The sequence below is a fragment of the Dromaius novaehollandiae genome, chromosome 3 (genome assembly GCF_036370855.1).
Source record: "Dromaius novaehollandiae isolate bDroNov1 chromosome 3, bDroNov1.hap1, whole genome shotgun sequence".
Classification (NCBI taxonomy): Eukaryota; Metazoa; Chordata; class Aves; order Casuariiformes; family Dromaiidae; genus Dromaius; species Dromaius novaehollandiae.
In genome coordinates this window covers 80,331,837-80,348,818 of record NC_088100.1, presented here as the reverse complement: position 1 = coordinate 80,348,818, position 16,982 = coordinate 80,331,837, and the positions used below count along the sequence as shown (strand labels likewise).

At 37.7% G+C, this 16,982-nt stretch overlaps 1 protein-coding gene across 2 annotated transcripts in view; it reads right to left on the bottom strand.

Annotated features, from left to right (window-relative positions):
- The window catches only part of PCNX2 (pecanex 2), a 164,137-nt gene that overhangs the window by 16,308 nt on the left and 130,847 nt on the right, over nt 1–16,982 (bottom strand). For both annotated transcript variants that reach the window (XM_064509246.1, XM_064509245.1), the window contains 3 exons: nt 9,263–9,516; nt 5,323–5,556; nt 3,072–3,175 (listed from right to left, as the gene is read on the bottom strand). In XM_064509246.1, coding sequence (XP_064365316.1) covers nt 3,072–3,175; nt 5,323–5,556; nt 9,263–9,516 — 592 coding nt within the window. The remainder of the gene's footprint in view (nt 1–3,071; nt 3,176–5,322; nt 5,557–9,262; nt 9,517–16,982) is intronic.

The window sequence follows — 16,982 nt, the reverse complement described above, 5'->3', positions numbered from 1 at the left end:
AAAGTAATCTAAGTCTTTTGTAGTCTAGCATTTGAGCGAGACAGAACATGGGTTAGAAGCCCTGGTACTTTAGGAAGTGAGCCAATGCAACAGTCATGTAAGCAGCACATCCCCATGATGCACACAGGTGATCATGGCACTGCCTGTTCAAACATCAGCTGTGCAGAAAACAAGCTGTTTCCAGCAACCAGGAAGCCCAGAAAGGTCCTCAAAACACCACAACACTTCTTCACGGGAAAAGCCTATGAAGTATCACCTAGGTAACGATTTAGCAGATTCCTCCAGCTTCTGAGGACCTGAAGTACTTCTCTCCCAATTTGACTGAATACAGATCTGCAACAAGCTGAGAGTTGGGGGTGAGGACCAGCAATAATGCTCTAAATACTCTCTGCAGAAGCTACTTCCTCTCCACTAAATACAGAGAGAGGGGAGGGAGGCCTTCAGGGCCTGAAGCCAGTCCTTGTGAATGTCCCCTTCTGGCCTCAGCGTTGTTTCAGGTATTGGACAAAGTCTCCTTCCTCTTTGCATGCTGTGCTACTGCAGTCCCGCCCGAGGCTTGCTCACTCACTGTTTCTTTGTGTCTAAATAACTTGTGGTGATCTGTGTGAAGCAGTAAACAAGTAGTATGGCAAGAACTGCTCCTTGGGCTGAAGTGAATGAATTTGAGGGGGTTTTGTTGATAATGGGCTTGATGTCAGGAGGGAAATGTACCCACTTTGCTCCTTAGTTAATAATTTCTACTAAATCGTTTTGTCAGGGACTATATCATAGCCAGATATTCTTTATTTTGATGTTGTGTTCTCAAGTCAATATCAATGTTTTCAAGTTTCAATATCAAACAAATTCTTCAAGACAAAACATAAACATATTTCACCAAACTAAAGTCATGTTTTGTAGCTGGGCCAGTCCATAACTTGAATTGTGCTACTCAGATTCCTTTTATTTTTTTCCGTTTTTAAACCTTTCCAAGAGCTGAAATTACTAAAGGTAGATAAGTTGGTGGATAAGTTACACAGGTTTTCACAGTGAAACTTTTCTAGGGAAAGCTTTTGTGAGGTAGCACTAAAAAAGGTACTGACAGGAGCTGCCATTCAATTCCTTTTATGTCATAATGTACATTTGCAGAATACTATGATTCAACACTGCCCTAGAGCACTTTCTTAATAAAAAGAAAGCCAGAACTGAATTAAAGATATAGGATTATATATAATAGACTCAGAAAAACAGGGATAGAGCTGTGCGATGCATACGACTACCCTATTTTTTCCCTTCTATAGACCTTTTCTCCTCAGTAGAAGTATTTTAAGTATGAAGTGTCCACTCACCAAATGAAAGAAACTCATTTGATTCACTGGTAATTTTCTAGGTGTAAAAAAAGACATGGCTTAGCTGACTCCTGCAATATTTATTAAAATCTTTACAGAGGACTTTGCAAATAATTATCCTTAATCAGTCATACTTTCCATGTTAAGCTTTGGAAAGTCTCTGATAATATTATCTCTTTGCATTAGCTACTAACCATGTCAGCCAATAAAAATAGGTGACATTGTTATTGTACCTGTACTAGTGCCAAAGCATCATAATGAAGATTTTACGATCCTGTGGAAAATACATGCAGCATGATGACAGTTTTAGAAAGCTTTTGCGATATTTTTAGCTGTGCTTCTAATACCACTGTCACATATCTGCTGCAGGCACAGATCAAAATCACTTTAATCTTTTCTCTGAAAAAAATGATAAATGCACATCAACTTTTCTGTTATGTCCCCAAACTCTAAAATTTGGTTCATCAAAAAATAGGGCAATTTTAGAAATATTGATCACTTACTAAACATGACACTAAGTTGAGTGCATAGAAATTAAAGGAGAGGAAACTCAACCCAGAATAAAACCAATACAGAAAGGGAACATGCAAGAACTAATAGAGGAGAGATGGAGAAAACCACTGAAGAAAGAGGAGAGAAGCAGTTTGCTGAGAAGTAAGCCATGCAGGCCATGAACATTTCGAGTGACTGACTCAAAGAAGAAGATATAAAAACTGACATTACAAACCTCTCAAATAAGAGATAACAAAGCTAGAATGAATATTTAAAGGACTGATTTGTCTTATAATAAAAAATGCATTCAAAATCATTCATGCTCTCTTTCTTTGTTAATCATAAGACAAATCCTCTCTAAGGAGCATGTTGATAGCGGGCTAGCTAGCTAGCTTTACTCATAGTTTTGTACCAAAATAGCAATGTCATTTAGAGATGACATATTTAATAAATTTTTCTTCTGTTACTGAACTCCTGTGATCACAGGGAGTTCAAATACCTCTAAAACAAATCTAGAATTAGGTGAGAAGTTAGACTTTGTTAAAGTAAAAATTATTTTATTTATAAAATGTCTTATCTATAAAATAACTCTAATTGCTCAGGCTGAACACTTAGAATAGCTTAAAAGGTACTTTATACAACCCAAACAAATCAGAACCCCTAATGAAAATGGATGATGAAGAGCATATACAGAAATAAACTTAATCAAGCATATTTTAACTAACTAGATTTTCTAGGAAGCAGCATATTGAACGTACGAATAAGATAGAGAACAGACAAAGCTGCAGTCTCAAGAGTGCAAGGTTCTCCCTTCCTGGGTCATCAGAATGAAGTGGCACAATGAACATGGAATACAGCCCTGAGCAATACAGGCCACTTATGGATTTATTATTTAGCTAACTGGCTGTCAGATTACTTAACATTTTCTTTTCCTTCCAGAGGACATCAGCATTTCAGTGCCCAGCCCAGACTCAGTTGAATGCAAGCAATAAACACAAGTACACATTTTTTCCAGTGCAGGATTCTGCTTTGCCATATGAAATAAAGTCTGGCATGGAAATTATTATTATGGAATTATGGAAATTACCATGCCAATTATTATGCAAATTAGAAGATGACCAGGAATAGCAGACAACAAATTATTTTATGGAGGAAACAGACTTCACCTTGATCTAATGTTCTCCTGAGATTCCACAGGAAGTGAAAGACAACAAACAGATCTTCGAAGATGAGGAAAAGGATTCCTAGAATTACCTGATGGCCATATTATGAGCTGCAGTTCCCAAAGCTCTTCGACCCAGGATACACAAGGCAAAGGAAAGCGTTACTAGAGGAGAATCCTCATCACTGTCCAGGTGCTACAAAGTTTTAAGGATAGCATGTTATTCCAGATGCAAATACCATCTTTAAAAGCATTGCAATACTATAATAGATGTATAAACGATAACATTTGTAAAATTTATGTGTAGCTGGACCTACCCAGATAAACATTCTTTGCAATTAAACAGAACAAGATGATCACCACAATCATAGGCTTTCTGCAAAATGCAAGCTTATTTTGCCCACTGGCTAGAAATAGAACATTTCAATCTGAGGTGGCGAGATCTGAAGGGAGGAGCGTCTTTGTTGCTTTTTTTTTTCCTCTTATCGACATACAACTTTCTAGAAGAGAGCAGAATCCTTATTGCTGAGAGACAATGCAATGGGAGGCAGCCAAACCCCTTTTCATGGGACATAGGGTGTATACGAAACCCCCAGACAGATTTCAGAAGAGTAGTCTATTTAGAAAACTTCTGGGGAACTGAATTTTAGTGAATAACAATATATACTTAAATTAGATACCACTGATGACACTGATCTCACTTTTTAACAGTTAAAACATTTCATTTACCTTTACTAGCTCAGGAGTGCCATTTCTTACTGAAATTTTGGCAAAAAGATTTGCTGTTAAGCAGGAGGAAAAACTGAAACAACTCTGCATGAACGTGAATCTTCAGGAGTGTGCAGATTATTATTTCAGTCTATGCAATGGGTTGTCTCTTTGATTGTAAAACTAAAGCCAGTTGTAATGGATATTTTAGCTGCTTCTATAAAATATACTGATTTTCAGGGCTATGTGTAGTGTGAAACTTTTTTACTTCTCATCTCCTACATGAACTTAATATCTACATTTTTAAGGAATTAAAAAATTGAGGTAAAAGAAAATGATGTAAAAATATACATAAATATACAAAAATGTGCACACGCACATGCAGCAGGGCATGCATTGGTTTGTCCTTTCAAGTCTAATTCTGATGAGCTTCAAGTCTTTTGGGAATCCCTAAATCTGTTATTCTATTTGAAAGTCTCAGCCACATAACAAATGAAAAAGTGTCATTTAACAGTAATTTTCCTTGCAACGTGGAATTCTTTGTGCGTCAGAGCTTGGGAGCTGAGACACGGAGATGAGCAAGAACAGAGCTGAAACATTCCCAGCAGGAAGAGATGGTGATGAAGGCTGAAGGCTTAGGAGACAATTCAGTGAAAACAAAATCAAAGTAGTGATATGCAGAGGAACTGGTGGAATGGTATTCAGTTTTACAGACATTAGAAGGAATGGGAATGAAGAAGAAACATTAAGATTCAGTGATGTTACTCCAAATAAGGCCAGTGGCAGCAAATGGGATGTTTAGTCAGTGATCCAGAATGAAAAATGCACAAAAAACAGCATACAGCGGCCAGGAAAGATACACTCGTCATTTCTTTCAATTGTCAGCAATAATTAGAGAATTAAAACAAAGGAATATGCTTGTTTGCAACTGTAGTCTCCCCCTGTGCTATTCAGAGTATCCCATGGAAACACAGGAGTGCGTTTCCATTGAATGATCGCTGACCATCAGTAATCCTAGTGGTTCAAACCACTAAGAACATGTAGCTGTAAACTTGCCTTTGGCATTCTAGAGCTGCAAGGTAATTTCGCACAGTTTTGTGGCATAGTTCAAATTTGAATTATGAGCTTTCAGAGGTGACCTGTGCTAGCAGATAGTTTGTTATGTACTTCCCTTACAGTTGAAGACTATACCCAAGCATTGGCAAGTGTTTGGAAAAGGTACACAAACGATGGCAAATGTTTGGCAGATGTACCCAAATGTTGGCAAACACTAAAGGAACAATTGCTCTGGTGACACTCCCCAAACACAACCTGGTCCAGCCACACTTCTGTGAACACTTTTTATATCTGTGCTTTCTAGAGATGATGAAATTAATAGCACTGGAGGGCAGGCACAATAAAGGATTGGCTCTGTATCCAAAGAGTAATCCTTATTAAAACTCATTTTTTGCGCAACAATAGTCTCTATAATTTTTTTCCACCTACAAAACACACACTTTCCCACTGTGTTACATTTCACAGCTTAAATAAAATAAATTTCTTGTATTAATTCAGAGCGACCAAAAGTGTAACCATGCACCTTTTAACTTCTATCCCAGGAATTAAAATACTACTAATAAGAAAACAAAAGCTTACCTCTGCCCTTTTTGCAGCACAGTATTGAATCCAGTCCAAATAAACACTGCAGAAACTAGCTCTTGTTATTCCTTGGAGACATGGAACATAATCTTCATCTATGTTAATATTAAACATTGCGAGGTCACGTTCAATATAATGCCATTTTGCATAAGGCTGCAGTATCTTTTGAATGGATTCATCTTTTATCCAGTGAAGGATTTTGGGAGAACTTGCTGTAAAGTATATTATACTCTGTTGACAAAATGTGCATGTGTTAGCCACTGTACACAGAAATATTTTACATAGAAGAGAACATGTCAAATAAGACAATATTAACTACCCATAATGGAACACATTTTTCCTATTTCTTGCTGCTTGGCATCATTGGTTCATATGATTGTTAGAATGACAGAAATAACTAATGTCTAAACACCAGACAACAGAAAAAGAAGAAAGTCTTACTTTTTAAAACCTTGCTGCCTCATAGGAAAATACAAACTACTAGACAATGATAAGAACATAGTGTTCCAGCACTTAGATGTGGTAACTGGAGAATATAACTGGAGTTCTAGAGTCTACCACAAAGGTGAGGCTGATAAAAGTTTGGGCATGTTTTGAAAAAATAACAGTCAATGGTCACACAGTCAAAAAAGGATAATTTTTTCTATGCAATCTTCCTGTTTTCTGGGGATAAAGCTTTCCCAAATCTTTAACTGAACTGTTTTCATTATGATTTAACTATAAGGGGGAGAAGTGACCAGTGTGTACAAGACAACTCTGAAAAACCCTGTTTTAATTATTGTTTTCTCTCTGCCTTCAGTAGCACCACTATACTTGATGATATTTTTGATGTTATTCATTGATGAGGCCAGTAAGGAATGGAGCATCTATTATATTTAAGGCCAGGAAGTTGATAACTGATGTAACTGACTTTATTTTCAAAGCATAAAAGGAGGACAAGCACTCAGCAGGAGCACTTTTTTACCAAATACAGAAACATTAGAAAACAGCAAGACTCATATCTGTGCCTGGGTTTCGGAGCTCAAGCTCTTCTAACCAACTGGTCTGGAACCATAAAAGTAATAATCAGAATAGCTATCAGCACTAAATTTAAAGTGTGTTTTCAAAAGAGAATGAAACTTAAGAGGATGTTCCAGTGTTGCAAAGGAAAGTGGCAGCAGGTGGGAAGTCCCATTATAATGTTTCATGATTATGATATTTTATTAATTTAGAACTGGATTCCAAAGCAAATGAGCGGCCAGTGAACGTGACTGAAGATGATGTGGTTGTACTTTACCCATGCAATGGAAATATTATTAAGCAAATAAACGTATTAAATGCAAATCTGATGGATTAAAAAGGACAGAAGCACTATCAGCCCTTTCTAAAATCCCAGATGCCATCTACAGTTTATCCTTTAAACTATACAAAAATACATGAGCAAGAGGAAAATAAAGCTCCAGAGGAAAAATATGAGACAGATACAGACTGGGAATGGACCCTTAATTTTTCAGCACGTAGAGAATAATACACTCTTTTTTAAAAAATTCAGGCAGAAACAATAGGAGCTGAAAACACAGCACTCAGCAAATGCAGACTTCTTGAATACTAAAAGTTGTTTAAATAAGAATATATTGAGAAGAGATGGAGGAGGCACTAGGGAAGACTCTCACGGTAGTTGGGCAGGAAATGATTTCAAAATATAGGCAGAAGGGCTACAGGAGCTGACCCACTTTATTTCAGGAGAATAAAAATGAATTTGAGGAGAATAAAAATCCTTTTGTAAAAAGAAATAAAAGCCTTTCTAGGCTGTCAATGAAACTGCAAATGAAATAAATATATTAAGCACAAGAAGTTCAGTGCAACTCATTGTTTAAAAGACAAATATGATAATTATTCACGAAGCATAGGAGAACTGAAACAAAGCATACATTCTCTTGGTTGATCTCCAAAATATAGTTTGCTTTGTGAATTATTCTCACCTGTGTTTACACAGAAGCAGATTCATCAGGGAAAAAAAATCAGACTTGTAATCAGACATAGGAATAGCTAAAACTTCCACTACCTCATTACATTCTGGTTTTACTAACTCTTCCCGAATGCATTGTGCACGAGTATATTCTCAGCTATATGGCAATTCAGAAATGATATGGTAAATATTTACAACATGGTAAGCTACAAAGAATAAACTAGAAGCACTCCAAATGCTCAGTATAATGGAAGTGCAGTTGCTGTTCAAACTTAAAGTCTAAGTGTTTTCCGAGTTTGTCATTTGTGTGACCTGAATACTGTATTAACTAGCATTCTTTCTACAATACCCTCCTGCTCCATTAAAAGGAAAGTGTCAGGGCTTTAAAATCCTCACAGTGAAATTGCCCAGGGTCTTTGCAGCTCGGGGTTCTCTAATAGGAATGAGCTGAGGAAGGAGTGAGTTCTCACCTCTGTTTCTGATACTGTTTATCCAGAGATAAGTTCTAGCAGTACTAAGTGAACAGGATGAAAGCTCATCTGATATGTAATGTAATCTTCTCACCTTCCTAGGCTGCACTAAGAACTTCACCAAATCTTATCAAAGCTCCTGTTCAGGGAAGAAACCAATAACTTGAAGACAAGGAGGAAAAGAAATCTCCATTTATTTTCCTTTTGGGAGTGTCATTCTAAAGAAGGAATCTCCTGAATGCACTCTCTCTTCCCTCAGCTTAGGCTGGGTTTGTCTTCAGCCTCGTTTGCCATCAAAAGTTGAGTCATATATAAAATTGCACCAGCTTATGTTCAGCTTTCATTTTAAAGCAAAGTAGTAAAGTAATTGTGGGTACATACTCATGTCAGCTTAAACAAGGTCTTTTTCCATGTATATTATACTGTTTAAAAACAATTTAACTTATACCCACAATGCCCACTTTTAAAATGAAAGACGCATGCTCACATGCAGTTTTGTTTCTAATTAATTAAACAAGCCAGGCTGGTTATGAGGCCTCACTATATGTAAAATTATTTAAGAAATCCCAATTTCCATTTTACAAAATTGACTGAATGATCAAAACACCTTTGTGTTTTGTGTGAGGCAGTGATCTTGTTTCTACTGCATCTGTTCATCTGCATAAAAAGATGATTTATTTCAGTGGATCTCTCTGTAAGGCTGATAGAATTTGGTGATTGCACAGATATAAGTAGGAAGGAATTGCATCCCTCAGAGATGGTCGGAGCTTTGCTGATTGGCTTAATGCTAGTAGCAACGGCATAAATTATGGCATTTGGGTTTCGTTGCTTCAGTAGAAGACAACGAAGAATAACAATTTCTTCATTTGCTGGACTGGAATGGGTTTAAGCAGAGGATGAAGATGTCTTGCTACACTGTAAGGTTCAATTGTTTCGACAAATGAGCATCAATGTGACCTCAATAGTACTGCAACTATGGAAGTGCTGAAAATGAATTGCTACTTAATCAATGGAATAAAATAACTTCAAATGTGTCATGGTGTATATCTAAAACAGCATGTAAGGAGGGGGCTTGAACTATTAAAAAAGTACATTTGAGAAACAGCTTTTCAGAGATTTCCCAAGATCTTTATGCTTGTTGATCTTTTTGTTTGCCAGACAAAACAGTAGTAAAGCTAAGTCAGGAAGAAAACAACAAACTGTTAGCAAAGCTTTGCTTTGTAAGAATGCTTCTTATGACTTTATCAATACAGGATGTTAACTCACCTTCTTGATGTCTGCTTAAGCAAATCTGCGATTTTCTGTAGTAACTGGAGGTATGACTGGTCAGAATCAAATATAGCAAATGGAGATATGAGTTAATTATCCCTTTCTAATTTCAAGTCAGTCTGACTGCCTATAGTGCAAATGAATGGACATAAAGATACTTTTTTAAAACACTAGTTCTAATAGAAAGCCAGTATTCTTTCTTTTTGACAAATCTGCCTAGCAGTAAATTCCACTTTACCAAAGAGTTTACCTTTATATAGTATCTTATAAGTATTCTCCGCAGATCAAACACTTGCAGCATTGTTGCAGCATTGTTATCAATGATGCTATATCCTTCCAGGATGTACTGGGTTCGTGTTATTTCCCATGTCAGCCATCGGAGGTTAAAGGCTGCATTACATGATAACAAGTGAGGCAAGTGTCCAGGCTTACAACAGCAGCAGCCTTCATTGTCTTCATCTCCTTCTGTTATAGCTTCCACTTCTCTCTGCTGGCAATATGTCCCTTGGCAGTGAGAAAAAGAGAGCATGCTGGCAGTTACTGGGGGAGAAGGAAACAAAGGACTTCTTCCAAGCTAAAAAAGAATGATTGAAGGCTCCAACCACTTAGCAAAAATCTAATAAAAAGAGCTACAGCAACAAATTAGATGTGCCAACTGATCCATGTGCAGCAGCAAATAAAGAGCTGTACATTATTTATTTACTATCATCTACAAAAGCCAAAAGGGCCCACTCTCATGTTCTAGCCATCCTATTCTGAGCAGAGTTACACTACAGAATACAGCTTCTGCCTTAATAAAAACTCACCAGGAAGCAACATTAAAGATTTTCTCTCCATCAGGCATATTAAGCAAATTGCTCCAAATCCCAGTCTGCTTCTTCAAATAACGTACAGGATGCAAACAAAGAATTTACAGTGTGTCAGAGCACTTACAAAATCTGGGGTTCAGCAAGCTGTCTTAGAAAGCACGTTCCAAAAATAACATCCAACTGGTTCTTCTCTTCCCCAGTGGATTTAAAGCTACTCCAGATCAAACATTTCCGATGAATAGCAATAGTGGTAGTATATCAAGAGGACAGAACAGCTTTCTAATTAGCCTGTTATAGGGGATCTAGATCAAAACAGAGTATATCTTTCTGAAAAAGAAACGTTAACTTGAAAAGAAGTTATGAGGCAGATATAATATTTCTGCTGTGCAGACTCTGCATTTCTGGCATGTGCTATGCGCACTAGATGATCAACCTAAGCCTTTCTGAATCTGAAATCTATGAATGTGGTGTCAAAATCATTTAGGGCCCTACAAATCACAACCAGAGGTGGACACCCATGTGCTCCCCACACAGTTCTCAAAGTTCGCGGATTGCGTGTGCTTGATGCATGGATCTTTTTAAAATTTGCTCTCCATGGACTGTTGTGAAACTTATTCTCCACTGAAGTTCTGCAAAAACCTTCTTTCAAGGCCTTTTAGTATGAGGTAAGCTGCACATATGTCTCGTACGGGCCTTCTGCCAATGGGTAAGTCTCACCCCATGAGAGAGCTGGCTCAGTCAGTTTCCAAATGGTCTCAACAGGAGAGGAAGCTGCCAGACACCACACTGCCGTTTCTGGCGAGCAGGGGACATGCCCAGCAAAAGCCTTAGCTGGCATTAGCCGATGCTTGCAGGGGGACAGTGCTGATCTGAAAGCAAAGCCGCAATATTTACCAGCAGGCTCTTGTCTGCTTCTTTTATGTTCCTCAATAGCAACACCACCCTCGCCAGTGGCTTACTCACAAACTGATTTGTGTTTGCACCCCCAGTACCACTTGCCTGTCATTTTGGGGGAAGGTGTGACATGGAGTATGAATTTTACCTATCAGGAAATAGGCTTAAAAGCACATTCTGTGTTTTCAGTCAAAAAAACAGCAAGAACACCACATGATTTAAAACACCTTTGAGTTCCTCTCTCTGAGAATTTGATTGCTATACATTACATAAATTAAAGTAATCAACATCTATAAAAACCCCTGCTGGGACCAACAGACCTGTTCATTTGTCTCAGTGCAAATGAGAGAAGAATCTGGCTATGTTTGTCATCCAAACAGTAGACTGGGAGAGAAAATAACGGCAGGCTCATTTCCCCGAAATTTGCCAGCACCCAGAAGAGATTCTGGAATGAGAGAGTATCCAGCAGGCCCTTCTTTGGAGTGTCAGGATGGTCTCTGTGTCCTAGATTGACTATCCCAGTCTATAACAACTATATGGTCAACTTAACAGCACTATAATGACAAACTGAGGACCCTTCGTCCTTACTGATGGAAGTAGTACCTAGAGTATTCCCCTTCCCACATTAAGAAAAACCTTCCAAAATACAACAAAATATTTTAAACTACTGGCTATCAACTTCTCTTTCTTCTCCATACACCTTCTAAAATGTATCCAGCAAGAAAACACATAAAAGGAAGTAGAATAAAAAAAATCCGAAGGAAACGTTTGAGAAGAAAATGGGATTGTAGCCCTCGGAGGTGGGGGGAAAAGGTCAATAACTTCCACTGTTCTCTGTTCAGTTTTCTGTTTACCCTGTGTATCCAGTGTTGTTCACAGACTGATATCTATTCCTTCTTGGACAGCAGGGAAACACAATATAACAAATTATTAAATGTTTTCATGTAACCTAAAAATAAACATATTTCCCTTCAAGACTCCCACGAAATACAAGGCATGACCTATCAAGCTGACATATCCACTAGGACTGAACATGAACTCAACTGCTTCTGCTTCATATTTCACAGATTTCTACATGAATTAACACTTGCTGCTCAACAGCAAAAAAGCAGCAACTGCTCTGGGTCAGTGGATGCTTTTCTGAAGTCAAGTCAAAAGACATTGTACTCAAAGTGAAGTAGGGAAAGGCATATTCCTTTGTACATAGCTTATATATGGCTGGATATTGAAAAGAGTAAAATAACTACTGCATGCTGGTGCTATTACTATTGCTGTTATGCTTATTTTTTGAAAGGTTAAAGGTCTCATAATATTAAACTGAATTTAAGAGAAGGTAAATCTTCTTTCCAGGTGCTAAATTTAGCATTGCCAAACATTTATAAGTGGAACATTGCCCCTTTTGATGAAAAACACAAGTCTAATAAACAGCTGCCACTTATGCCCTTACAACCAATAGACTTAAAGGTGGGGTTTGCTCAGTTTACTTATCCTTATTCTTACATTCATTTTTAATTTTGTATCAACAAATAACATTTCATTCCTATGAAATACTGGTCAGGTTTCTATGCACTCACTGTATTATCTATGTTAATTAATATCTGTATTATTTTGAAGAATGTGTGTAATTATTATTTTTCTCAAGACATGTATTTTGTAAAATACAGCCCCTAAAGATAATAAGTGAATTCAAGAGATCCTTGGGAAGAGACCCAGGGAAGCTGTCATCACATGCAGAACAAACAGGTGAGGAAGCCAGAACAATTATTTGCATTCTCACATAATTCGACAGGTGAACATTTCTCCCAATTAAGGCTACAATTATACTACAGTTAACGCCATCAATATTGAACTCGGGGAGTTAGAGACATTCTAACTGGGACCAGATTACTACAAAAGCTCTGGGAAAAAGCCAACGAGCTCATGTGGTCATTTTGCAAATTTATTCCAAGGAACAAAATCAGGTCTGTGCTCTGTCAACACCTGGAAAACATGTGTCTGCTTAACAAAAGCTGTTTGATGGGCTTGAGTATTATCACCTTGGGGATTTGGTGTCTTGGCTGCTTGCAGATCCTCTATGGTATCTCTGTTTAGTTTCAAGGCACCAATGATCTGAGCAATGGCCAGTGTTCTGACAAAATACTAAATCCCTATTTCATACCCTCAGTCCCATTTCATCTGCTGATTAATATTTCCAAATGACATCTGATAAGAGGATTCAAGTCTGCAAAGACAAAATGCAGGTCTGATGCTCAAGTACATGTTAGTTCCCTCCCATTTCTTGCATTCAGTTCTAGAAAGAGTGCCAGTAATTTTCTCCCATCTTTAACTGAAAGTTACTTCAGGCCAAAATGCACTGGCTGGACTTCAATGTCACAACTTTTCATGTTATTCAGAAATTTCGTCTTACAAATTCCTTCATCAATCCTCTTTTTGGTCTATTACTCTAGACATTGATACCTCAAGGACTAAAAACATTTGCTCAGTTTTATGGATTAAGCCAAAAGGGACAAGTCATAGTGAATGAAGTTAAGCATTTGTGTACATTTTTTACAGAATGATAACCCTACACTTTTGTATATATGTATATGCTGTAAGCTGATGATTAAAGCGTCAATTTTTATATTGCTTCCCCAGAAATTATCAAGTTTAAGCAATTCTAAGAGAATTATTCATAAAAACCAAAAAGCAGTGGAGCAGAATGTGCACTTCAGTTATGCAATATAATTAAGTATAGTGCCATTAAATATTAAAAAGCAGGAAGATGTTTTCACTGGTAATTAGTGATTTTAAAATCTGAAGAAAAAAATTCTTTATAACATTTCTTCCTGCAATGGAAAGAAAATAAGCTCTCCCACTTCATTCAGCATTAGTCATTCACTGTGACCCTTGCTAGTACAGATGAGACCGATTCATTTGTAAGACATATGACACTGGATGGTTGTCAAAAACCTACCAATGCAAAACCTGTGCCAGCTCAGCAAAGCAAGGTCAGCCTATGGAAGCTCAGGAGAAAACCAGTGTGAGAGCTCGGAACTCTCTCTATTTTCCTGACACATCAGGATTTGAAGACTCACTTGTACTCTGCCAGAATGATCTGACCTAAATGGGAATCAGAAAATTGAAACTGAAGACTGTAATCTCACCTCAAGAGGACACATAAAATACACCTAACTTAATGACCACGCGGCCTTCTAAAATTAATGGCTGAAATCAAAGTATACTTTTAAATTGAATTTTGCAAACTCAGTGAGTGGCAGGAAAAACATTGTTCAGTTCTCAAGGGCCAGACATAAAATTCTGTGACACAACATACTTCCAGAGCAGTTTTACTTTTCATAAACGCTTGAGCTTAACAACAAAGACAGAATCGAGATAAATTTTATGGCTGAAGGTAGTGATAGTTTGAGCACTAAAGACTGCTGACATATAAGCACCTAGGGCGTATATGTACTTAGAAGGGGCTCATAGTATCATGCACTAATCACACACACACACGTTGAGATCATCATAAATCCTGGCTTGAAATTTGGCATTTCAAGCTCTAAACTATGTGACCCCAACAATCAGCTTTGGACTAGGGGGGTTAAGCAGGTATAAGTCTGCAAGATGGGGCTGCATGTGGAGACTTGGAGCTGTGAAGATGGAGTGAAATGTAAGATACCTCCTTTTATAGGCTATGCACAAGTCTCTTCACAAGGAGCTCCTCAAAAATGCCTGCTTGTTCACCATTTGTTTGGTAAGCATGATTATTTTATAAATGCGTTATACTCTGAAAATATCTGACTCAGCTCCAAGTTCTGCTGCAAATTCCCAAAAAATTCTGCAAATTCAGACAGATAAGGTTCCTCTTCACCTGACCTGTTTCTTTTCTGCTCAGGATAACAGACTAGTAGGCAGCAAGTCATCAACCAGAGGAAGCGCAAAGAGCATTATTACAGAGACTGAAAAGCCATCCTCTCCTGAAACGAGCACTGTATATAGTTCTAAAAACAAAGGAAAACTGTACATTAAAAAAAAAAAAAAAAAAGACTGAACTGAGCTCCCAGATGGAAGCTGGTAAGTCTCAGAAATGGACATATCCTGGAAAACAACTACTGTTTTGGATCCTTCCTGCTCTTTTCCTCATGGAATTGGGATTAAGAAAAGTAATTTATAGGCTATGATAGTCTCAAATTGTCTCAAAGAAAAATCACAGGGCTTGAAAGAAAAAACCCAAACCAATATTGATCCCTCAAACATCAAAGCTACTAGTTATAGAATTGTGGCTTGGTTTTTGACTGCTTCGGGTGCTTTCACGCCTGAAAAATATTCTATTTTTTCTAACTAGGTCAATTGGTCTTACAACAGACATCATCTCTTCTCAAAAATCTTTCCTCTTTTTTGTCTGCAGGGACACATTATGGAACTCAAGGTGAAAGAAAACTTTCTCTAAGGACCTTGGTTGTTAAACTTTCAGCTAACAAACCCATGAGAACCTCACATGTCACTTCTCCTGAGACACAATGTAAAATACAACATGGCTTTTGACATATGCCTTTACTCAATAAAAAGGCTACCATGCATCTAACATTCTCCTTCCTTCCAGAAGTCTTCTACAGTACATCCATATGTACATATAAAATTGTGTAAGGGAGGATAGGGGAAAAAAGAAAACAAATACTTATTCTAACCTGTGTTAGAGAAACTAAAACATTCTATTTGAAACTCATAGATGGCTTCCATTGCTGGAACATTAATATACACCTAAAAGATTTCACCATTACAGATTTCCCACATTCAACCTGAAGTATCCTCTTCCCTGTCTTATGCCATTCTTTCCAATTAAATCATGATTCAGTCAAAAAAATCCCTCTGCAACCTTTCTGTTCATGCTTCTCTAATTTTTTTGAGCGTCATGTCTCTCAACCTTTGTTCTTTCCCACTCAAACAATGTGCATTCAGTTCTTTCAACCTTCTCTCAAAAGAGATGCGTTAAAAAATGGCCACTTTTCTCTGAACTCCTTTTAATTTGTCAATACCTTTTTGACGGTTTGGTGCATACGCAGAATGTATTCAACTGTGGTCTCAGAAATGACATGAAGACGAGCACTTTTATTTTCCAACAGCATGAAGTGATTGTTAGAAGTAAAAAGTGAAAGTTGCCACCACTCTTTAAAAAAAGGATTCCTGCTAGTGCTACAGAGCCTTCAGACACAAAAATCAAACACCAATAAACATTCCTTACAATGGTAGTGTACTCTCTACTGTAATAAAACTATACAATGCACACACACTGCAGAAATGAGTAACTATTCTTATTTCTTAGACATCACTACTGCTCCTGGAGTGTACACCTCAAACTGGCTGTGTTCATATGCCATTTTGCATGGGAAATAAACTGGCTAACACAGAGAAAGCCCCATGGGCATTCCCATCACAGCTGCCTTCCACTATGTACAATTGCATCTGTGTCTGCTCTGTGCTTTCCTTGATTCATCTAATGAAGTTCCAAGTGAAGCGTGAATACGGCACGTGCAAGATTCAGTAACAAAAATCACAGCAGAGATTTAAACGCTAATTATATGATTGAAGAACATCAGGAGTGAGTTAGAAAACTGTACCTCAAGATAACGGCATCACCATCCACAAACGATTTCTGCATATGCTATGCCTAACTGGATATTCTCCAAAAGACAATTTGTTGAGGCACAGACTAAACAGGAAAATATTTTAAGTCTTCCTTGTTCAACAGGAAACTTGCAGGACCTATATATTTTGACATTCTTTCTGCGCTTTCCCTGATTGTGGGTTTTCCCCTCTCTCTTCCCCTCAAATTACGTATTTCCTGGCACACAGTTTACCACTGTGGCCTAACACAGTTAAGTTTCTGAAGGGATGGATTCCCCCACACCAGTATGCAGCTACCTCCAAGTTATTATCTAGCTGGAACTCACCACTCTGTGCTCTTCTTGCTGAGCCTCTCCCCTGCTTTGCACACAGGATGAATGACGTGGTGGAGGCATGTCCCTTCTCTGTCCATAAGAATGGAGAGTGAAGAGCTCATTCAGACATGATGCTTAATTTGAAGAGGGCTAAAATGAGATGAGAGGAATCCCAGCTTTGCTTACCAACTTCTTCCAGTTTGCTCAATGTATTCTTTCCCTGACTGCAAAGATTTTTTTCAGTTAAAAGCTGAGCTATTAACTACAGTTAGAAAGGAATCTGGATCAAAGTCATTTATAATGCCAACTGTTAATTAGGCTAGACTGCAAATAGGGGAAGCAATAT